The 24,910-nt window shown below is 34.6% G+C and overlaps 1 protein-coding gene across 2 annotated transcripts in view; it reads left to right on the top strand.

The window, feature by feature from the left end:
• The window catches only part of LRRC28 (leucine rich repeat containing 28), a 167,765-nt gene that overhangs the window by 96,479 nt on the left and 46,376 nt on the right, over positions 1–24,910 (top strand). The window contains exon 6 of one of the 2 annotated variants that reach the window (XM_044665419.1): positions 19,112–19,318. The exons of the other annotated variant lie outside the window; for it this stretch is intronic. Coding sequence (XP_044521354.1) covers positions 19,112–19,318 — 207 coding nt within the window. The remainder of the gene's footprint in view (positions 1–19,111; positions 19,319–24,910) is intronic. 2 annotated transcript variants of the gene reach the window in all.

Raw genomic sequence — 24,910 nt, 5'->3', positions numbered from 1 at the left:
GAAGTGGGTATCCTCACAGTAGAGTCCAGACTCACTCCAGCGATGTTCTAGTTCCTCCAGGACCACTAGCAGTACTCTTTCAGGTGGGTAGATTCTGGGAGCTAATCCAGCCCAAGTTAACCTGCAACTCAGGTTGGGATTAATAGTCTCTACCAAAATCTCCCACAAGTAGATATCAGTTTGTCACTATTCCCTCTATGTAGTTACCCTGTTGATAATAACAATTTTTAATATTTGCCAATATCTTCTTTTCTTCTTGGGATACAAATTGATTGAACTCATTGGGTCTCTTAAAGAAAAGATTTTTCTCCCTCCCGCCATTCTCTTAATCACCTTATCGTGATTCTCTTGAGTTCTGTGTTTGGGCAGCAAACTCTGTTTAAGTCCAGTTTTTTCTTGATTAATGCTTAGAAGTCCTCAATGTTATTGAATGATCATACTTTCCCCTGCAATAGTATAGTTAGTTTTGTTGGATAGTTGATTCTGGGTTGTAGACCCAGTTATCTTGCTTTCCAGAATATTGTGTTCCATGCCTTCCCGTCCTTCATTGTAGATGCAGCCAGATCCTATGTTATCCAAACTGTGGTTCCTGATATCTGAATGACTTCTTTTTAGCAGCTTACAATATTTTTTCCTTTGTCTGGTAGTTTTTGAATTTGGCTATAATATTCCTGGAAGTTGTCAGTTGTGGATTAAATGTAAGATGTGATCTGTGGATTCTATCAATTTCCACTTTTCCCTCTTATACGAGAATGTCAGGGCAATCATCTTTGATAATTTCTTGTAGGATGATATCTAAACTTTTTCTTTTATTATGATGTTCTGGTAAACCAATAATTCTTCTAGCTCTTCTAGTCTCTTCTAGCTCTGTTCTCCAATCTTTGGTTGAATCAATGAGGTGTTTCATATTCTCCTCAAATTTTTCATTTTTTAAAATTTTGTTTTTTATATTCTTGCTGCCTTGTGAAGTCATTTGCTTCTAGTTGTTGAGTTCTGTTTTTTAAAGACTGAATTTCATCCCTAGCTTTTTGGTCATCCTTCTCCTTCTGGTCTGATTTTCTTTGTAGATCATCTTTTGCCTTCTTTGCTTCATTTTCAAGCTGGCCAATTCTGGCTTTTAAGATTTTATTTTCTTGTTTTAGTTCATTTATTTCCTTTTTCAAATTGTCTTCAGTCTCTCTTGATTGCTTTTTGAGTTCCAGAAGCTCTTGAGTTAATTGAATTTTGATATATTCCAAGCCTGTGTCCAATTTGCTGGAACTTCTTCCTCTTCTTCTATTTCTATTTCATTTGCTCTCATTTCACTTCCTTGAAAGAAGCTATCAATTGTCATTTCTTTTCTCTTTTTCTGTTGTTTACTCATATTTTTTCCTTTTCTGTTCTGGTAGTTTCAGCAGATGTATTTAATGATCTTTGATGTAAGATCTTCCTCCAGCTGGCAATAGAGATTTGTAGTTACTTTCTCTGCCCTCTAAAGACTTCTTATCTTTCCAATTGTTGTATTGGATTGTCTGGATTGTCTGTATTGATTGTATTAGTCTGTACTTCTTAAATTGCCCTGAGGCTTAAACCTCAATAATAGGAAAAAAATATGGAGGGACACGAAGGAGCGTTTTCACTGAGCTCAGCTGTCTAGCAGTTGGGTCCCCCTGAACTGTCCTTATGTTTGATCTGGCTTTTTTTCCTCTTGAAGCCCTTTGTTCTCTATCTCTGTGTGAGGAAGCCAAGAGGTCTGAGGTTTGGCTCTCTCTAAGCCTCCTTCTGGACATTTTTGCTGTGTTTTTCTGTTTTTCTCCTCCAGTCACCTCTCCAGTGCCTGTGTTCAACTCCCGGAGTCCAACACCAGCAATGCCCTCTCTTAGGGCTGGTGAGCCCACCCACCTTGAGATTTCAGGGGCCACTGGAGACTCCGTACAACATGTGGTGGAGGCGTCCTGGGATTCCTCTTCTATACCCTCAGACTAGACAGTTCAAGAATTGAAGCCTTTTCCTTGGTGTACCTCTTTAGTTGTGCACCCATAGAATTACCCCTGTTCTGTCCCATTTTTAGATTTGTTCCTCTTTCTTCTCAAAGAGCATTGTTTTCTGTCTCAGTGTGTAAGGGTGCAGAGGTTTTAAGATTTTCTCCTTCTAAGCCGCCATCTTCCCAGCATTCCTAGAGATTGTCTTTTGAGGATTTAATGTAGAAGGTGATCTATGGATACTTTCTTTGTCTTTTTTGCCCATGTGTTCAAGAACATCAGGGCAGTTTTCTTGGATAATTTCTTGTAGTATGATGTAGATTTCTCTTTATTTCTAGATTTCCAGATAGACCTGTGATTCTCAAATTCTCTCTCCTGGACCTGTTTTCCATGTCAGTCATCTTCTCAGTGAGATATTTCATGTTTCTTTCTATTTTGTTATTCTTTTGACTTTGCTTTATTAATTCTTGCTGTCTTGTGAGATCATTAGCTTCTATTTTCCCAATTCTAGTCTTTAAAGACTGGTTTTTAGCTATGATCTTTTGATTTTCCTTTTCAGTTTGGTCTATCTTGCTTTTCATGGCTTTCAGCAGGTCAATTCTGGTCTCCAATTTGCTTCTTTTTCCAAGTGAGAGATTCTGTCTTTTAAACTGTTATTTTCCTTTTGAATTTCTTGCATTTCTTTCTACTTGGTTCTGAAACTTACATCTGAGTTCCTCAAGAGCTTGTGACCAATTTTCTTTTTTTTTTTTTAAAGTTTGGATGTGTTTGCTTGTTTGTCACCCTCTGCTGTCTCATCCGTAGTCTGCTATTTTTCTCCATCGAAGTTATCCAGGGTCAAAGTCTTTTTCTTATTATTTTTTTTGGGTAGTTGTAGATTGTAATTCTTTGGTGTTGGTGGCCATTTCTATCTTATTTTTTTCTTCCCTTCCCAGTTGGAAGTCTGAGTGAGGAGGGTAGGAGGGTCTCTGTGTATTGAGCTTCAGAGCAGTTTTTGCCTGGAGGCTATTTTTCAGTTTCCACTGAATCTGCTGTGGGGCATCCCTCTCTGCCTTATCTCTGCACCCAAGCTCCGTGTTCCTCAGCCTCCTGGGATCCCAAGTCTCACTGCTCTCAGGAGTAAGTTTGTGATGTCCTCAGCCGGCCCCCAAGAACCTAGAGATTGCCCTGAGCTCGTTATAACTCGGGTGGGGTAGGTGGAGTTGGGGAGGTGCGATCAGCTGGCACTTTTGTAGGAGTAATTTTACCCCCTATTGTCATAGAAATGCCCCAACCCTGCCTACCTTCAAGGCTGCACTCTATGGTAGAGCCCCTTTATTCATCTGATTTTGATTTTTGTCCTATTGAGGGTATATCAGTCGTTGATAAGGAGAAGAAGACCCTTGCTTCTACTCTGTGGCCATATTAGCCCGGAAGCCCCCTACCAAATTCTAATTGGTCGTTTCATAACTAAGTCCCTGCCAACATAGATGGAATTACTAATTCCAGTAAATAGCTCTCAGCAACAAAAGTTGTGTCATTATCAGAAAACAGTTTTATCTTCTTATATCAAGAAAGTTTGTAACATCAGCATGAGGATCAACAACTAGCTTTATGTGGTAACTACAGATAGAGCTAATCAGCTTAGCTTGTGTGTAGAGAAATCTTTCTATATCATTCCAAAGATATTAACTTTGATATCAAATAAGTGGGAACTATCTAATTGCCTTTTTCTGACTTTCATACTTATAAAAGCCAAGTTCTGAGATCCTGAAAGCCTCACACTTACTTCCCAATACATTTTGTTTTCCTGTTTATTTTAATTCAATTTCTAAAAGTTGGGATTTGCATTATTAATAGTTTTGTTTTTAAATGTGCTGATTTTTAAAAATTAGATAACAGCTGACATTTAGACATAAATGATCTGATTATGCTGATAATTGTATTTATTTGCAAAGAGATTGAAGAGGAGAGTCATTTACAAATACAAACAGTGATTGTATTTTAGGAGTAGACCTAACTCAAATACCTATCCTCTTCGAAAATTCAAGGCCCCAAAATTGAGTATATAAAAATTTTAAATGTGAAAAAGAGAAGGAAAATGGGAGAAATAATGTTTATAGACCAAAATTTGGAATTTAATTATTATATAAGGTTTTTTTTTGATTCCCTGCCAATTTTCCTTATTATGAAGTGCTTGGGAGTTAAAATGTGAAAGCTGTTTTTAGTGAGACCGGAAAAGGCTAGTGTTTGAAAATAGCAAGACCTGTTATTGACTGTATGTGGTTACTGGTTTGGCATGGTGCGGGTGGCTTCCTTCCTCTCCCCATTTAAATCTTTTGCTAAGTTAGTGTGCATCACCAGGTTTATTGAATGATACTTGCTGTTTCTTTTTAAATTGTTTTTCTAGGATATTTTTATGCTATTATCTGTATTTTTTATCTGTAGTAAATTACACTGCAAAAATAATTGAATCATTTCAGCCATAAGTAGCTGAAAATGGAAATTATTGAATTTTTTAGCATCAAAGTACAACTTAAGGGACAATTTTCAGTTAATTTCAGTCAAACTGTTTCTTCTACAAAATAGGAACTATAAGCTGATGGAATCCCTTTTCTTAAATCCTTTAGAAATGAAAAAAACCCCTTTATTTATTTTAGTATAATAGCATTTTGAATTACATTTTCTCTTGTTTATTTCACAGAGTAATAATCCTAACAACATTTTAAAATCACTGTTCTTTTTTCTGAACATTTCTCCTTAGCGTCTTTTACAATCATCATTTATAATCATCCTTTTTTGTTTATATTTGCACAGCACAAAGGCATAAACTAGTATAAATCTTAGAATAGTGTTTATTAACTGATAATTGAGTCAGTAAACAAACATTGTAAGGCATAAAACAAGTGCTGAGTATGCTCAGTTAAAATATTAATCCTAAATAAAATGCTATCTAGGAGACTACAACAATATAGCACAAAGATTATACATTACGACAAAACAGAATTTATACTAGGAATTCAGGGATGGTTTAATAAAAGGAAAACTATCAACATAATTGATTATATTAATAACAAATATAACAAAAACATTTTATCATATTTATCATTTTTACTCATGTCCTTTATTATTTATATTTTATTATATTATATTTATTTATATTTTATTATTTTTATTTATTTTATTATATTAATAGTTGGAGAAATATCTTTGACAAACTTCAACACATATTCCTCTTAACACAGGAAAGCATAGGTATAAGTGAATTTTTTTCTTAAAATGACATGAAGCATCCAACTAAAGCTATCAGGAAGTATGATTTATTTATCTGTTTATTTACTTATTATTATTTTTTTAAACACTTACTTCTGTCTTAGAATCAATACTGTGTTCTAAGGCAGAAGAGTGCTAAGGGCTAGGCAATAGGGGTGAAGTGACTTGCTCAGAGTCACACAGCTGGGAAGTGACTGAGGCCAGATTTGAACCCAGGACCTCCTGTCTCTAGGCCTTGCTCTCAATCCACTGAGCTATCCAGCTGCCCCCAGAAAGTATTATTTATAATGAGAATAAGCTAGAAGCCTTCCCAGAAAGATCATGAATAAAACAAGTATACCCATTATTATCAATATTATGTAATACAGTATTAGGAATCCTAGCAATACTCTAAAGAGAAGAAAAAGAAATGAAAGAAATCAGAACAAAAGGAATCTGAATGGGCAAAGAGGTAATAAAACTCTTTTTTGCAGATGATATGATGATATATATGGAATATGCTAGAAATTCTAATAAAAAAGTTAGTTGAAACTATAAATAATTTCATCAAAGTAGCAGGATATAAAATAAACCCATATAAATCATTATATCACAGAGAACTGTAAGAAGAGTTAGAAAAAGCTACCCCATTGGAAACAACCACACACAGAAAAAAATACCTGGGAGTATATCTCCCAAAACAAACCCAGAAATTACATGAACAAAATTATAATATACTTTTTAAACAAATAAAGTTAGATATAAATAGAGAAATATTAATTGGTTATGATTGGACTGAGCCAATATAATTAAAATGACAGTCCTACCTAAATTATCTTATTCAATGCTATCCCAGTTAAATTACCAAAAATTTATTTTATTGAGCTAGAAAAAATAACAATATTCAAAACTGTCTACCCTTACCACTCTTCTGCCTTACAACTAATACACAGTATTAATTCTAAGATGGAAGGAAAGGATTTAAAAAATATACATTTTTAAATTGCTGGCTCAAATGGAAAATTGTTTGGCAGAAACTAGGTGTAGACCAATATCTTACACCATTTACTAAGATAAGATCAAAATGGATACATGACCTAGACATAAAAGTAAATATCATAATCAAATTAGAACAAGGAGCATATAACACATATTTCTGAATAGGAGAAGAATTTATGAATAAATGAGGCCTTGAGCATTGTGTGATTTAAAATGAGTAATTATGATTACATTAAATTAAAAAGACTTTTTTCCAAATAAAACAAGTGTAGCCAAGATTAGAAAGAATGTAGAAAACTAGAGAGGGGGAGATTTTATAGAATTGCTCCAATAGAGATCATAACTAAAATATAGTAAGAACTTTATCAAGTTTATAAGATTAAGCGTCATCCCCCATTTGATAAATGGACGAAAGTTATGAACAATTTTTGAATAGAGAAATCAAAGCGTTATGTAAGTATATGAAAAAATGTCCTAAATCACTACTGATTAGAGAAATGTAGGTCAAAACTATTCTGAGATATCTCACACCTATAAGATTGACTAATATGACAAAAAGGGAAAGATCACATTATACACAGCTACAGAATTAATATTTGAAGAATGACTTGTGAATTTCCACCTTCAGAGAAAGAATTGATAAATACAAACCCAAAAGACATAATTTAGATATACACATCTTTTTATCAGGTGATTCCTTCTGTGATACAGAGAGGAGAAGAAGGGATAGAGATATATGGGAATGAATTCTATTTTTAAAAACCCAAAACATTTGTCTTGTGTTTTTATGTAAGTGGTTACTAAATCTTTACTTTTATTCTAAGTTACATTATTTATAAAATATACATTAAGGATTTCTGAATCCATTGATTTCAATCCAAATGAATACATTCTGAAATTTCTGAAAAAAATAAATTCTGAAATGTATCTGTTATCAAAAGGTATTTATTTAGTTAGAACTTAGTGAGTGCTAAGTGCATTGTACTGAATCTTATAAATTGAAATTCATTAGGAATAAATATAAATGGATTAAAAAAACAACTTCCCATGTTATAGACCATATAGGCATGATTATGTAGTAGTTTATCTGAAAAGGATCTAAAGATTTTAGTGTATTTCATGTTCAATATGAGTTAGCACTGGGATGGGGCTTCAAAAAAAAAATGCAGTTGACCTACATTGGGAGAGATTTTTGATAGTCCCTCTAAAATCTGCCCTGATTAGATTTTATCTTGAGTAATTTGTTCAGTTGTAGGCAGCATGGTTGAAGATAAAGAGATTGATAAACTGGTATGTGTCCAGAAGAGAGAAACCAGGACTGTGACGAGCCTTCAGTTGGTAAAATATGTTGAATGGACTAGGAATGTAATTTAGTATGAAGAAAAGAGTTGAGGGGGTGATTTTGAAGAAAAATAGCTATATCTTTAAGTATTTGAAGGCATATCACATGGAAGACAAATTAGACTTGTTCTTTTTGCCTTCTTGCATAGAGTAGAGAGGGCCGAAGTGTTGAAGATAATTTAGGCTTCATATCAAGAAAAAAGTTTCTAATAATTTGAGCTGCCCGAATGTGAATGAGATACCCTAGAATTTATTGGGTTCCACTTCAATGGAGGTCTCTAAGTACAGTCACTTTCTGAGTATATGTTAGCAGGTATTCTATTCAAGTATGGATTAAATTAGATGACTATATCCCTTCTAATTTTAAAATTCTGGGATTCTGTGATAGCCTTTATAACTTAGGTTCTGCTATACCATAAGATATGATATGTTTTGTTTTTTCAGATATTTGTATGATGGCAAATGGTATGCCATGGACCATTACTTCTAATAGTAATCTATGTCTTCTGTCTAAAATTTAATAGAAGAACCTGCAATGAATATGAAGATTATATTCATGAAGATTAAATAGATGGAAAATAGGATTGGTAGTTACTGATGTTTCTCAGTTACCTTTGTTGGTTCATAATAAAGTCTGAATTTTAAAAAATCTTCATTCAGATGTACTTAAAATCAAATCATCAGGACCTTTAAAACTGGTTCACCACCAATGTGGTCCTTGCCTTGTCTTTTCTAATCACTTTTTCTGTTTTTGTTTTCTTAACTGTCATTCTCACTTCCTCCATGGACCCAGAACTGTTATGTTCTAAACATGAGAGTTCCACTGCCTATGTCAGTTTTTTTAAAAATGTTATTAAAAATCATTGTAAGTCTTCTTCATTTGTTTGTTGTCCTCCTTCCAAATCATCCTTAAATGCCCTCAGCATTACTTTGCTTAGTTGGATCTCAAAGCTTTCTTAGAGCTGGTTTTCCCCTTCCACTGTTTCTTTTTTTAAGAGGCAGTACTGCTTACAGTACTAAACAACATAAAAAGTAAGAGTTTTTTTCAGTCCACACCCATAATATAGGTGAATATATATTCTTTGTGTTCAATTCAAATGTAACTTTAGACAGGCTCACGGCTTTTATGGAAATGGCTATTTCATATTTTAAAATTATTTTTAGATTTCCTTGGAATCATCTATAATATAACCTTCTCAGGACCCACATAATCAGCTAACATATACTCTTCTTGCCTTGATATTGCTTTTCCATTGTGAAGATTTTTTTTAGTGGAAATATTCCCTATGCTTAAGTTTTTGTGGATACAGGTTCAGTTGTAAATATAAGTAGTTTGGGTGATATATTACAACTCTTAACTTTGGGGAACATCATCAACCCTTTCTTGGTAATTTTCTGCCTTGAATTTTTGTCATTAAATCTCTCTGATTAGAACCTTATATCCAAGAACATAAGAATTAACACAAATATAGCGCATCCCAAAAATTTTAGTACAGTTTTAAACTAAGAATTAAAATTGCACTTAAAACTTTTGAGAAACCTAGTATATGACCAAGAGCCATCCTATTTCAAAAGACACATCTCCTAGTCATTAACGATAAGATAAATGCAAATCTGAAGTTTCATCTCATGCCCAACCTTCTGAAAAAGATGATAAAATAAGGAAATAATGTTAATTAATGAGGGGTTTTGGAAAGATAGACAAGAACTATGAATTGCTCTAGCCATTCTGGAAATCAAATTGGAGTTATGGTAAGAAAGTGACTAATATTTTATACTTTTTGACCCAGCAATCCAGCTATTAGAAATATATACCTAAAATTACAAAAATATAAAGTTTCCATATACAACAAAATATTTATAGCAATACTTTTTTGTAGCAGCAAAGAAGTGGAAACAGAATAGATACCCATCTATTGGAGAATGACTTAGCAAACTGTATGAATGTAATGGAATATTCTCCACTCTAAGAAATGATAAATATGAACAATACAATAAAGCAAAGGAAGATTTTTATAAACTGAATTGAAATGAAATAATAAGAGCTATGAATATAACATACAAAATAATTACGAAAATGGAAATAGGACAGAAACTAAAAGCTTAAGTTGACTGCTATCTAATTATAATCATCAAATTTGGCCTTAGAGAAAAGTTATCTTCTTTCTTCACAGATGTGTGGGGTTATGGATGTGGGGCATGTATATGGTCACACTCAATTTATATATTATTTGGTTTGCTGAACTGCTTCCCTACCACTACCTTTAAAATTTTGGAGATTTTTTTTAATAAGCAATGATAGCTCCCTACATAGAGAAGTGGGTTATATTTGGAAAACAAATATGATATCAAAAACAAATGATAACAGTAACTTTTTTAAAGTACTGCCTTATAGTTTCCAAAAAAAGGTTTTGCTCACTTTTAAAAGTTTTTTCCAGTTATTCATTTTCATTCAGTTATTTAAAATATTTGCATTTCATCATTTTCTCTATTTAAAAACTCATTAATATTGTTCTTGGAAATTCATTTTTCAAATACCAATGAAGAAAACTTTTGCCATTTTTCTCCATTATCTTGAAAGAATTTTTCACTAAATCAAGTTTAATAGGTAGGCATATGTATTAAGAAAACTATTTTTCTGGCCTAATGGTTATCTTACCATGTCTTTCTTTCTTGGAATCAGTTCTTCAAGTATTTTCTTAATGGGTTGAATTTTCTTTTTGGTCTATACTGTCCTATTTATAATTAAAGCATCAATATTTGGTTTATCTGGGTTGTAATCCTAGCACAGGCACTGTCACTTTTAATTACCCATATTTATGTTAAGAATAATTTTCATATTTATGTCTTATCATGAGAAGTTTCATGTTTTAAATATATTTTGGTATTCCCTTACAGTAGATTCCATTCTATTAGTATAAAGAGCTAAAGATTCAACTTCATTTTTGATAGATTAAAAATTACTAATATCATGTAGACCTGAAATTAGGTTCTAAAAGCAGAAACGTTATTTCAACCTTTGTCTCTCTCTAAACCTCATCATTGTAATATAAATCACCAGCCTCATCTTCCAAGTTTCTGGTAGTTTTAATACATGCAGTTCTCTGGGGAAAACAGATCTTATAGCTGATCGTAAAATTGACCTTTATTCAGTATGTTTAGATTTGTATGTATTTGTTCTACAAAAATAAGGTATCAGTACATATATTCTCATTAAAATGTAAATTTGTGGGCAAGTACTCTTTTTTTATACCTGCTTTCTCTCCCACCACGTAACTCAATGGTAATAATAAATATTTATTGGTTAATGATGATTAGTTGTTAAATGGTCTTTTATTTCTTTCTAAATCAGGAAGTGCAAATGGCATGAGATGAAATCCATGCAGATAACCAGTTGATAGTTTGACTCAACCTATATATTTTCCTTTTACTTTTTTCTTCAATTTGTCTTATTTGATTTTTAAATTACTTTTTGAGCTCTTCCATAGCCTGCATCCAATTCCCTGTTTTTTTTTTTTTTTTTTTTTTGTTTTGTTTTGTTTTTTTTTTTGAGGCTTTGCTTGATGTTTCCTGGATCTCCCTTGTCCTATGGTTCTGTTCTTTGGTCTTTACCCCCATAGAAGCTTTCAATTGTAGCTTTTTTTTTCTTTTGTTTACTCATTTTGTTTACTTCCCCCACCCCTTATGGACTATAAACCTGCCCCCTGTTGATTTATTGAACCAAAGTGTTTGAGCTATTATGCCCTGAGGCTGAAATCTTTTCTTTTCTCAATCCCCAGCTGGTATACAGGATTCAGCTGGTTGAGCTAACCTGCTGAGCTGACATGCCCTGGGACAAATTTTTCACTGTGGCTAGGAAGCCAAGGGTGTCCAGCCAGGTGGGTCCCCACTACCCAGTTTCTCCCTGCTGGTCATTGTAAGAGCCTTGGACCATGTGTGGTGGATCAGAGGCAAATCCTAGCAGCTACAGTCTCTGCCCAGGGCTCACACAGTCAGCCTGGTCTTATCTCAGGTCTCAGCATTGGGTGGGGGAAGGGTGTTCAGCCAGCCAGTCTCTCCCTTATCCTGTGAAAATAGACAAACTCTGCCTACCTTACAAGTTGTTTTCAGTAGGAGAATCTCGTGACTTCTTGTTGGGGTTGGATTTCTGTTTTCTTTGAAGCATGATATAAATATTGGTTTGGAAGGATTGTTGGAGAGTTTGGAGAGTTTGGGGTTTTAGGTGCTGCTAAAACACCATCTTGACTCTGCCACCTCCTGACAAAACTGATATAGCACAAGTTAAAGGTCCAACCTTTGTTCTAATAATCTACTTTACAACCAGTCAGTCAATGTTTATTAAGTGCCTACTACACTAAGTACTAGGTTCTGTTCTGGGGATACAAAAAGGTGCAAAAGATAGCTCCTGCCCTCAAAGAGCTCACAGTCTAATGGGGGAGATAACATGCAAACAAATATACACAAAATAAGCAAAATTCAGGATGAATTGTGTAATGCAGGGTTGCAGCAAAGGCTCTTGCTTTTGCAAACCAACTGTAGCAGCCCTGACAGTTGGAAGGGACAGAATGTTGACCCTGGTCTCACGGCAAAAACCATTGGAGCCTGGGAGTATAAATATTCCTGCAGAACCAACTGAGTGGCCTTTTGCTTTGGGGGCTTTTTAGGGCTTTGTCTGATTTCCCTTGACCTCTCTCTTGACATCCTGTTATTCCTTGGATTTCCCCATTGGGCCCTGGGAGGAGGGTATTTTTGGTGAGTGGAAACTGTGGGAACTAGCTTCTATAGGAAGGCAGGGATGACCTAAAACTAAGCCATCACCTCATCTAGTAATATACTGAACCTTATTACAACAGAGTAGTGAAATTATCCCTGGCTGAAGGAGCTGGCTTCCCTCAGCCTAACCCCCCTGCTTCTGTGACCCTCCCCCAGTACCAGCTTCTCCCTTAGCAGCAGTTACCAGACCTCAATCCCCTTTTTCCTCAGCTTACCCTTGGCATTAATAAACCCGTTTGGCTTTTATATAAAGAGCTTCTGGTGAATCATTGTACCCACTACTAGGGCAAAGGCTGAAGAGGGAAAGAAATAACTTTCATTTATTTCTTGAGGGCTAAACCAGGCATCCATCTTGGGCAGGAAGTGGTCCAGCTTTCACTTCCTATAAGGCTGGGACTTGCCCTCCAGAAGGGAGGGGCTTTTACTCCTCCCCTCAAGGGAGCTTAGAATAACAGCAGGGGGCTGAATAAAACCTTCAGGCAGACCCATACAATCTCTGACTGACTCAATTCATCTAATATTGTAGAGATAGTCTTCTCTGCCTGAAGACCCAGCTGACACCACCTAGTGCCCTCAAATACAAGCCTGTTGATTAGCAATCTATCATTTTCTCCTTTTATTCCATAAGAATTGAAATAATTCTAAAAAGGAAGACCAAACACCAGTAAACTGATAAAAAGTCTGCTACCTATTGTTTCACTGAATGACTGAATATACCTATACACATCCCAGCCAGCCCTGCTACATAACACCTAAGCTGAACCTTCAAACAGCATTCAAGAATAAGTCAACTAGAGGATTCTCACTATATGACCTCCTTGACCACCTACCTACCCAAACAATACTTTATACTATTTCATATTCCATAATGTGTCAAAATTCATATCACTCAATAACAGTAGGTAATAGGGAAACTTCATTTGTATCTTAGTTTTTATAAAATGCCAGAAAACTTTCACAGACAAAATATATCTTGAACAGTGTAGTCTAGCACCACCCTTCTCTGTAAGATTTTACAAACAAGTTATTCTTCTTTACCAATATTTCCCTTGGCCACCATACCTCTCCATTTGGCAACTAAGTAGTGTTTTCTGACAAGTGAAGGATGAGAGCAAGCTGCTTAAGGAGGTGTTAGATTGCCAGGAATCAGAGGTCTGGAACTGTGCCTTGTCATCCTCAAGGAGTCCTACAGCCAGAGCCTTGTAATCACATGATACAGAACATCCTACAGACCTTGAGACCTGAGCAGAAAAATCTGTAAAGTCACTCCGAGGAGTTCTTGCTCATTCTTATAATGCCATCAAGATTGATAAAACATCTACTTCATACTTGCTGATACTAGGCAAAAGCCACATTTTCCTCTTAAGTTGTGTTTTGAAGGTTTGTAAGATGGCAAAGACTTGGATATTCACTATCATTATTGTATCCGTTGACTGAGAGACCAGCTTTCTTTAGCTTGTGGTCTCAGGACAGAATAATTTAGAGGAGCATATAATGGTATAAGTACTCTAAATTTGGTCAAGAACTCTAGCCAAAGAATTGAGACTCATTTTGAAGTCTTTGAATCCTTGAGAGAAAAACAAGATAGCAAACAAGTAGTATATCATCCTCCTTATTTTTCCCCTACCTGCCCAATGTTTGTAAATGACTGGGTAATCTACCCATCTAGAAAATAGACCTGGAGAATAATCAGGGTCTTGCAAAGGCAATGCATCACTACCTGCTACCTAAAGGGTGGTTATTTGAGCTCCTTTATTATTTGAAGGACAGGAGCAATAGAGAACCAACCAAGTATCTCTGAGAATAACTTCTTTACCAGCAATAGACTTTTGGACCCAATCAAATGGCCAGTATGGAGAGTATCTGGATCTTAAGTCAGACATAACAGAAATTGCATCTTTTCTTGATGGTCGGGGAAACCAAGCAAAATGGTCCAGCATAATTGATGTCTCTGCCCCTCAGTTAATACTACATTCAGATAGAGAATGCACCTATTCAGAAGTGAAAAGAGGCAGTACTGGAGATAGCTATCAATTTAGGCCATTTATGAGATCAAGGTTGGAACTGTAGGCCAAAAGATCTCAGGATTTTAAGGTTATATAACTGACATGTATCCTTTGGGATGTCCATATTATTTGGCTTGAGGCCTCATTGACTTATGAGACTCCAGAAACAATGAATGGATGTAGGCAAAAAATCAGCATTGGTAGAGTACATGTAATGTGCATGTGTAACCTCAGTATATAATATGAATAAAATGTCTATATTTGGAATGCAGTAGGTAACATCATTGTGTATATTTATATGGCCTTTGTATTTTGGCTCTAGTAGGCACCTATCCTCTGTGTTATGTATTACAGGAACCTATATATCTAATATATGTATTTCACTGTTATATTGTGCTATTATATATTGCATATAGTTTGGGAATTTGCTATGCTGTTGAAAACTTTGATATATGTTATGGCTATAAGTGTTATGTGTTATGATTCTCATGTCTTCCATATATGACCAGTAGATCATGTAGTAGCATGAAGCTTTGTGCTTAGTAAATTAGTAAATGTTTATTTTCTACATGCAAATATAGACTGTCCATATGACACGAACTGTGGAGTCGAGGGCTGATGTGTATGAGACTAAGAGTGCCCAGAAAGATACAAGAGGAAGGAATTTTTACTTTAGGGAATAATACCCCTAAATTAACTAGAATAAGGAGAAAAGGACTTGGGAGTGTGCCTACCATAAAATTAAATTCAGTTCAGTTCAACAAACATTTAGTTTTCTTAATGTGCCAGGCACTGTGCTGGGAATACAAAGCCAACAGAAAAACATTCACTACCCTTAAGGAGCTTACATTCTATTACAGTAGATAGCATGTACATAAATGAGTAAATACAAAAACAAATACAAAGTAGTTAGGAAAGACATCAAGATTAGAAAATGACTAGTATTGGGGGCCCATAGACTAATTTACTCAGATTAAACACCTCCTCTTTAACCTTTTCCAAAGATGACAAGGGCAGGGAAAGGAAAAAGGAGTAAGCAAGAAATTATTAAGCACCTACTGTGTTCCAAGTACCAGTACTCAGCACTTTTTTACATATATTATCATTTGATCTTTGACTTTATACAAGATATCTTACACTTATCTCTGAGTCTTGATTTTTATGTTAGTTTTTTTTGCAATTTTATTTGAGACATTCTTAATTTGATATTTGAAAGTACTTTTTTAAACCTGTCATGCCATAGGATACATTTGTAAAAATATTATTGACATGGTTATTAATACAGGATATGCCTCAAAGTCTTAGTGCATGCAGTTTTAATCTACTAAAGGAATACTTTAAATTACTCACTAAACTCCCTGATAAAAAAGGGAGAATGACTTAAGTGCCAGTAAATAGCTACTATGATCTGAATTGGGTGATAAATTAAGATAGGGTAAACTTCAAAAAAATGAAAGGTTTCTGAGTTATGTCAGCAAAAAGAGAAATACCAGCATCCAGTTATATGATGATAATTGACTTTCTAAGAATGGGTATAAAACTGTAATAGAAAAATCCCAAAAGAACCAGTAGACTTATTTGAGAATGCTGTTATTTATGAATCTGCCTTAATATTGTTGTGATTTGATTTGGGACGGAACATATCATGATTTAAGGAAACTCCTTTTCTAATCAGTCAGTATGTCAAATTGGTCAAATCAGAATCACAAATTTTTTACTAACACAAATATAAAAAAGTCATAAAAAAGGAAGGGGAATGAAATCAGGGCTGATGAAAAACGGAAAAAGTGACCACATTATGAATGACCACAATAGAAATTCTTAAGATGTTCAATATCATTTATGTGGATATTCCCCTCCAAGACTTAGGTGATCTGTGGCCAGAAAATTGAGGGAAAAAATTAGAGGCATTTTCTTGAAGCAGGTTAATTGTGACTCTATGAACCTTGCCTAATATAATATTATTAATTACCCCTGGATTCATCACTACTGGATTTTCAACAATTGCCTCTCATACTAAAATTTCTCATTCAATGACCCCCTTTTTAAAAAAATTAAATATATTTATTTATTTGTTCAATTAAGTTTGCAGGTATCTCTCTCTCCATCCTCTATATGCCCTAGAGAAGGCATCATTTGACTATATATATATATTATTTTTCAAACAGCATTTCTATTGCTGTATATAATGTGCTTTTGGTTCTGCTCATTTCACTCTTCATAATTTCAGGTACATCTTTCCATGTTTTTTAAAAAATTAGCTTGCTTATCATTTCTTATGGCATAGTAGTATGACATCAAAATCACATCCACAACTTGTTTATTCATTCCTCAATTGATGGGCTTACCCTCAATTTCTAGTTCTTTGTCACCACGAAGAGAGCAGCTATAAATATTTTAAAACATATAGATTATTTTCCATTTTCCCTGACCACCATATGAAAAAAAACCTAATAGTGGTATGAGTATATCAAAATATATACACAATTTTCAGATTGCTCTCCAAAATTCTTTTTCATCTTACTCCCCAACACATACTTTTTTCTCCAGTTACACTAGCCTCCTGACTGTTCCACAGGCAAGATGCTCCATTTCTTGGCTTAGGTCATTATCTCTGGCTGTTTACCATGCCTGGAACTCTATATCATCCTCCACTCTGACTGCTAACCTCCTCACTTCCTTTTATGTTCCAACTAAAATCCTACTTTCTAGATGAAGCTTTTCTTAACACTTCTTAATTCTTGTGTCTTCCCTCTATTAATTATTTTCTATTTATCCTGGCTATACTTTGTGCTCTGTATGTGTGTATGTGTGTATACACATATATGTATATATGTATGTGTGTATATACATATATATACATACATCAATCATGTGCTCTCCCTCATTAGGTTGTAAGCTCCTTTAGAGCCAAAATTATTTTCTTCCTCTTTTTGTATTCCTAGTGCTTAATACAGCGCCTGACACATAGTGATAAATATTGATTGATTGACTAATGATTATAGTTTATCTTCAAATAATGCAATGGTAAAAATTAGACTTACTCACAAAAACTTGATTATAGCTTAAAAGTTTGTGAGTACAGACTTAGAGTACTTACCAATTTCATTAATGTTATTTGAAAGTCACATTTAAACAAGGTCATTTAACATTTACTGAGTACCTTTTACAGACAGGCTTCTCTGATTGATATAAAGGTAATCCTTGAGAGGAAAGACAATGTCTTAAAATTTGAAACAACTTAAACATGAAGTGATTAAGGTTCCAAAAAAATCAAAAGAAAGATAATTGTTTTTTTTTTTGTCCTAGTTCTAGCTTTGGTAGGTGAAGAGGGCATTGAATGAGAAATTTTAATGTGAAGGACAATTGCTGAATATGTAATAAACAGAATAGGTTTAAGCAGACATGATGACTAATGTTATACCAGGGGAGATCCATAATCACAGCTGGCTTTCCTCAAGAAATTGCCTCTAATTTTTTCCTTAAATTTTTAGCCATAGATCTCCTATGTCATGGAGGGAGCACCACATCAATGATATGCATGACCTGAATTATTACTAATAAATAAATATATCTTTTCCTGGTTTTCTCTCATCTTAACCAAATTGAAATTTTGATGATAGACCAAGTGGAATGATTTTAGTCAATAAAATGCATTGATTTGTTTAGTTGAATAGGATGTTTTTGATTGCCATATGGGTCATTTAACTTAACAGAAGGAAAACTTTTCACAGCCTAATACTCCTTATCCTACCCAATTTGTCATCTTTAAATAGGTTGTTGATCCCAAAAGGTATTGAGCAAGAGATTGTGAATTCATCATAACACATCATCACTGCTAAAAACAGTATGAAATTCATGTCCTACTGACTGTGATTCTGGTACTAATTTGTAATGTAAAGAGCACAATTGACTGATGGCTGAGTGTGAAAAGGAGCTTACTAATAAACATTTACAAATGTACAAACAATCTGCTATTTGTTGTAGTGTTTATCTGTTGCATATTTATTTATATTTCTTAACTTATGAAGTTCACTAAATTATCTGGAGTTGGATCAGTTTGAGGATAATATTTATATGCAACACTTTTATTTATTAAACTATTCTTCCTTCTACCTCCTTATTATTAAATAGGGGATTAAAAAGATATGTTTTGAGTTGAAGGGTAAGAGACAGCCAAACCATGTGACTCCCTGCACAAAATGTTGTTTAAAATTCACATCTTCCATGGAGTTCCTTAACTAATTTCACCCACTGCATATTCTGTCACCTTGCCAGTATCACCTTAGCATTTAAGTACATAATTATATTCTCAAATTTCTTCCTATATATTTAATTTACATGTCTTATTTAAAAATAAAGTATTACCTCACAGTTGTAAGCAAACAGGTATCAGACTAGCTGGGTCATTTAAGACCCTTCTTTCTTTCAGCTCTGGTCTTGGTAATAATTTTTAAATGACCAGAAAAGAACTAAAGTTACCATAGTACAATTCTACCTCCACTTTTCATTTTTCTAATTTCTCGTATTTTTTCATGCCAGCACCTAAAGATTATTATTGAATTCTAGCAGCCTAGATTGGAGAAGTTATTCAGGTTAATTGTTTCAGAAGTACTTGAATTTCTCCTAAAAATCATGTGCTTTATTACTGATCGTTATGTTAATTAGTTGCTAACTCTTACTGTGTTAGTTATTAACACTTACTATTCAGTTGATTTAATTCAGTTTTCATTTGTTCAATATTCTTGTTGTGGAAATAAAATTAATCAGATTACCATCTTATATTAATTTTGGTTGTAGAAGTTGGAGATTTGAAGGAGCTGCAAACACTAGACATTTCTACCAATCGTTTGCTAACTTTACCAGAGAGGCTTCATATGTGCCTTTCTCTGCAGTATCTAACTGTGGATCGAAATCGCTTATGGTGTGTACCTCGCCATCTTTGCCAACTTCCCAGCCTCAATGAACTCTCAATGGCTGGAAACCGTCTTGCATTTTTGCCACTTGGTAAGTGATTGTTTTTTCAGCAAAATTTAAATTAAAAACATTTCACTCACTAGGAAAAAGAAGCTTATTCTTTGTTTTCTCTAAACACATTTAAATCTGTTTTTTTAGTATCCAATATATCATTACTGTTTAACAATGAAAGCTTATTTTAAGTTCTAAGATTTCCATTTTTATTTTCTAAATATTATTTTTATACCCAGGAGGAACTTAAACAGATTATCCAATTTTTTATTCTAAAAAAGATTTTTATATTTAAGTTTGAAACATGATAAGATATAAGTATTCTGAAGGTGAAATTAAAATATTAGTAACAGTAGTAGTAGTTCATATGCATAATAAAACTCAGAGTGGCCTAATATTTAGAGAGTCATCTCTTAGTGGATTACTTGAGCTCTCAGTAGCCTGAGCAACAAGAAGGTGCTAATGTACAAAAAGAGAGAGAGAGAAACCAATTTCCTCATCTGAGAAGTTATCAATGTAGTCATAGGCTTAGTCTCTACCTGAGGGGACCTGTTTTATGTGTTTTATATAGATTGATTCTTTAAGTGGTTGAAGATGCTATTGTTTCCTTTGCTTTCCCAGGCATAAGAGGTCAAGCCCAAGGGAAATTAGTATCCAAAATTTTCCTGAGCTCCTGCTGTCTTCTGGGCATGCCTTTCTGACCTAATATGGCTGATTGACCTGAGGATTTGTAGAAGAAGGGAACAATTTCTTATTTGAGTTAATTTCCTTTTAAATTTGGTTCTTTTAGTTTTTAATAGAGATATTTTTATTGCATTTCATAGTCTGTAAATACTTTACTGCATTTTAATCCCCAAGCCTGAGTTGCTAGATTGGCCTGGTTTAGGCTTTACCTAAAATATCTTATCCCTATCATATTTATATAGAACTTTATTATTTGTAAAGATTTTTTCCCTATAGAACAATCTTGTTATGTAAATATTATCCAAGTACTATCAAATCTGACTCCCCTAAGTAGACGCTAAACAATCTAGTCCAACTATCAATAATATGGAATTAAGTCTTAATCAATGATACATGGAAAACCCAGTGGAATTGTGCATCAGCTATAGGGGTTACAGGGGTTTGGGGGAGAGGGAAAGAACATGAAATATGTAACTATGGGAAAATACTCAAAATAAAATTAAAATTTAAAAAATATCTGACTCCCCCTCTTACACAAGAAATAAAAAAAAACAGAAAGAGCTGTTGGTTTATAGGTGTTGGGAAGTTCTCAGAGCTTGGTTAGACAGCAAAGATGCCAAGCTCATCTATTACATTCTGGGCCATTGTCAGTATGACTTTTGTCTTGACACTGGACTTTGATGACTCTGAAAGAGCGAATGAGGCTGTCAGCCCTATAGTTCTGCCTCACTTAAATTCACAGGCAAGTCATCACCCCATTATTCATTACTCCAGCATTGTAGTATTATTGGTCTTGTATAAAAATTAAGGATGAACAACATTATATTCAATCCATTGCCAAATCTTGTAATTTCTACCTTCACAAATACCTATATATACATTCTTTTCTCAACTCATATACTAACCTCTTTAGTTTAGGCCCTTAACACCTTCCACCTGGACTATTTCAATACCCCTCCCATTTTTTAAAGCCCTTACCTTCTGTCTTAGAGTTCATACTAAGAATTAACTCCAAGGCAGAAGAGCAGTAAGGGCCAGGCAGGGGGGGTTAAGTGACTTGCCAAGGGTCTGCTCCCCTCCAGCTCTGCCTCCTGTGAACTGCCAACCTTACCCACTGTGCACTCCTTTTGGGCTGCTGGGCAGAGGGGCAGGGAATGTGAAAAAAAATGTCATCAGGCATAAGGGAGAGAGGAAGGGGAGCAGTTCCGCCTGAGTCCCTCTGCCTTTCTAGTAAGGAAGCTCTGGCAGAGGGAAGGAGGGTAGAGAGGGTGTCTGTGTGCCCTCAGAGAGGGCTCTATATGCCATCTTTGGCACTTGTGCCATAGGTTCACCATCACTGCTCAATGATCTAGCTACACACTCTTTCTTCTTGTTTCTCACACATGATACTCCATTTTCAGACTCCATACTGTTTCACTGGCTATCCCATATGCCTGGTGTGCTTTCCCTTCTCATTAATGCTTTTGGTTTCTCTGTCTTCCTTCAAATCCTCCCTTCTACCCAAAAACTTTCTTGATTTCCCAGCTGCTATTGTATTCCCTCCTGAAATTACCTTCCATTTATTACTTATATAACTTGTGTATACATAGTTATTTATATTTTATCTCCTCTATTAGAATGTGAATTCTTGAGGGCAAGAATTATTTTTACTTTTTTTTAATATTCCAGATATATAGCACATAATAAGCATTAATACATTTTTTTGACTGCTTGATATTTTCGACTTCTGAAGCAAGTATTGTAGATTCCCCAAGAAAAAGGTAAAATGTGCCCACCAATTAAGCAGCCATTTACTTCCTGAATTTGTTAAAGTGATAGATATTATAAGGACTGAAGTGCCTCAGCCATAGGATAGGAATTTCCTTTAAAAACTCATCATTTACTCAACTTCAGTAAAGAACTGGCGTGAGATATAAAGAATAATCATCCCAAAGTTCTGATGGAGCATATTGTTGCATATTTCAGAACTAAGTTAAGAAAATCAGCGTGATTTCTTTTCCCATCTAATGCTTGGTTTCATCTGTTTTTACTCTGACATTTGGAACTTATTTGGTCTCATTGTCATTTCTAGTCCCTTTTAGAAACAAATATGTGCTTTGGTCATTTGTCAGCCATAACAAAGGAAAACAAGGACTCTTGTTAGGTTAGAGTTTAATTTAGCAATAGTATGAATTCTTGATTATTAAATTTTATTTTAATTTTTAGTTAAATTTAATTTTAAATCTTAATTATCTGTAAGTTTTAGTATATCATATTTAAGTATTCTACCTTTGTGATGATTTGGTCTAAAATACATTTCATTTTTAGAAATAACCTAGAGCATTTTAGAATCCATTTTTATATAAAGTAGTTAGAGATAAATTTTTGCAAAAGACATATTGGAGCCAGACATTATGGTAAACATTTGTAATACCTGCAACTAGGGAGACAAAAGATAAGGTTAATCCATCTCCTAAGCTAGGGAGTCCTGAGATGCAGTGCACTATGTCATCTGGTATGTACACTAAGTTTAGCACCAATATGATGTCCTTGGGAACTGCAAGGCAACAGTCTATCTAAAGAAGGATAAGCTATCCCAGGTTAGAGACAGAGTAAGTTATACCTCTGTGTGTTGAAAGTGAATGGAATGAAGGTAGGAGGATAGGATGGATGGGAGAAAAGAGAGGAAGGTAGAGGAAGGGAAAGGAAGGTAGCAGTCCCAGCCCCAGTGGGGGAAATTGATCAGAGCCCCTAATAAATAATCAGAGAGCAACTTTAGGGTTTGAATAGCTAGGTTTTATTTTAATTAGAAAAGAAAAGGTCTAGGGAAAACTAGGAGGTAGGAAGAAAGGGAAAAAGGCTCCAAGAGAGAGATCAGGGTCTCAGGGTAGAGAGTGCTGCTTCCAGGGTGGAGAGAACTAGCCCACCTCCAGGGTCAGAGAGAGAGAAAAGGAGCCAAACTTTCCCTTTTATACTTTCCCTGACACCTCCCACAAAGGAAGTGGGAGGTGTCAGGGAAAGTTGTAGCAGAGAGAGCCCTGGGAGACCTAGTCTTCCAGGGCTTACAATACCATACCAATTAGTAGTGAGATCAGGCTTTTGTCTGAGTGGTCCTTGCATTTCCACCCTGAGTGAGACACTTCATTACTCCCCAAAAGATTTATCCGATAGATATTTAAGTTTTTTAAAAAAGATTTTGGGAACTTTTTGTAGATTATTCTTGTCTATTTCCTTCTCCTTTAGGTATTTGGTATGCTATCCCATTTGGTCCATATATGTTTATTATTGATATTGTTTCATTGTCTATGGTGCCAATTTCCAGGGACAAATAGCGTGGCTCAGTGGATAGAGAACCAGCAGTAGAGACAGGAGGTCCTGGGTTCAAAAATAGCCTCAGACTTCTTAACTGTGTGACCCTGGGCAAGTCATTTAACCCCCATTACCTATCCCTTACTGCTCTTCTGCCTTGGAACTGATACTTAGTATCAATTCTTAGAGAGAAAGTAAAAGTTTAATTTTTTAAAAATATATAATTACTTTCCTTATCTTTTTTTAGATTAGATCATTTATTACTTTTGTTTTGTTTGAAATCATGATTATTACCTCTGCTTTTTTTACTTAAGCTAAGGCTTAATAGATTCTGTTCTAGCCTCTTACTTTCATTCTTTGTATGTATCTCATAGACAGGATATTGTGGGATTCTGGTTTTTAATCCACTTTGCTATCCCTTTTTTGTTTTATGGGTAAGTTAATCTCATTCACATTCACAATTTTGACTACTAATTGTGTGTTTCTCTCCATCTTATTTTATCCCATTTACTCTTTCTCTCTGTCTCTCTGTCTCTGTCTCTGTCTCTGTCTCTGTCTTTCCGTTTCTCTCTCCTCTCTTCTTCTCTCCTCACTTCTCCTCTCCACCTTTCTCTGTTCACAAATATTTTGTTTCCTTTCTACCACTGTCTCTCCCAATTTGTCCTACTTTTTATTCAGCCCACCCCCACTTCTTTTATTCACCCTTTCTTCCTACTTCCTTGTAGAGTAAGGTAGGTTTCTATAAAACTGACTGAGTGTGAGTATTATCCCCACTTTGAACTAATTCTGATTGCAGTAAGTTTCAAGCATTGCCCACCACCCCACCCATCTTCTTCTCCACTGTGAGATAATTTACCCCTTTCTATCTCTCCTTTTCTTTTCTCCCAGTGTGTGCCTCTTTCCCATCACTCGATTTATTTAATTATTTTTACGTTAATGCTTACTTTTCAGCTTACTCCCTTCTTTCTGTGTATACTTCTTGTCTCCCTAAAAGTGATAAAGTTCTTAAGTATCTTAAGTATATTAGGTATCTTGAATATTTTAAATACCTAAGAATTTTATGTATGATAGCTATCCTATCTTAATTATCACCTTCCCAGATTTGTATGTTCTCTATTTAACCTTATTGAAACCTCTGAGTTTTCACTTTTATGTTACCTTTTGTGTTCATCTTGAGAGTCAAATTTACTCATCAAATTTTCTTCTCAGCTCTTTTTTTAAATCAGGAATATCTGAAAGTTCTCTATTTCATTAAATGTCACCTTTTTCCCCTGGAGGATTTTGCTCAATTTCACTGGGCATGAAATTCTTGGTTGTAATCCTAGATATCATATTCCAAGACTCTGATCCTTAAATGTAGAAGCTCCCAGTGTCTTGTATAATCCTGATTGTGGCTCCACAATATTTGAATTGGTTTTAAGTGATCAATAGATTCTTTTAATTTCTATTTAATTTCTATTTTCTCCTCTGCTTCAAGTATACCAGGACAGTTTTCCATAATGATTTATTATAATATCACACAGCCCCTTTTTTGAGTCATAATTTTCAGGTAGTCTGATGATTCCCAGATTGTCTCTCCTGGATCTATTTTCCAAATCAGTTGTTTTCCAGTGAGGTATTTTAGATTTACTTCTATTTTTTCATTTTTTTTATTTTGTC

This window comes from Gracilinanus agilis, chromosome 2 (genome assembly GCF_016433145.1).
Source record: "Gracilinanus agilis isolate LMUSP501 chromosome 2, AgileGrace, whole genome shotgun sequence".
Taxonomy (NCBI): Eukaryota; Metazoa; Chordata; class Mammalia; order Didelphimorphia; family Didelphidae; genus Gracilinanus; species Gracilinanus agilis.
Note: the sequence above shows the minus strand (reverse complement) of the source record. Positions and strands in the feature narration are given on the sequence as shown.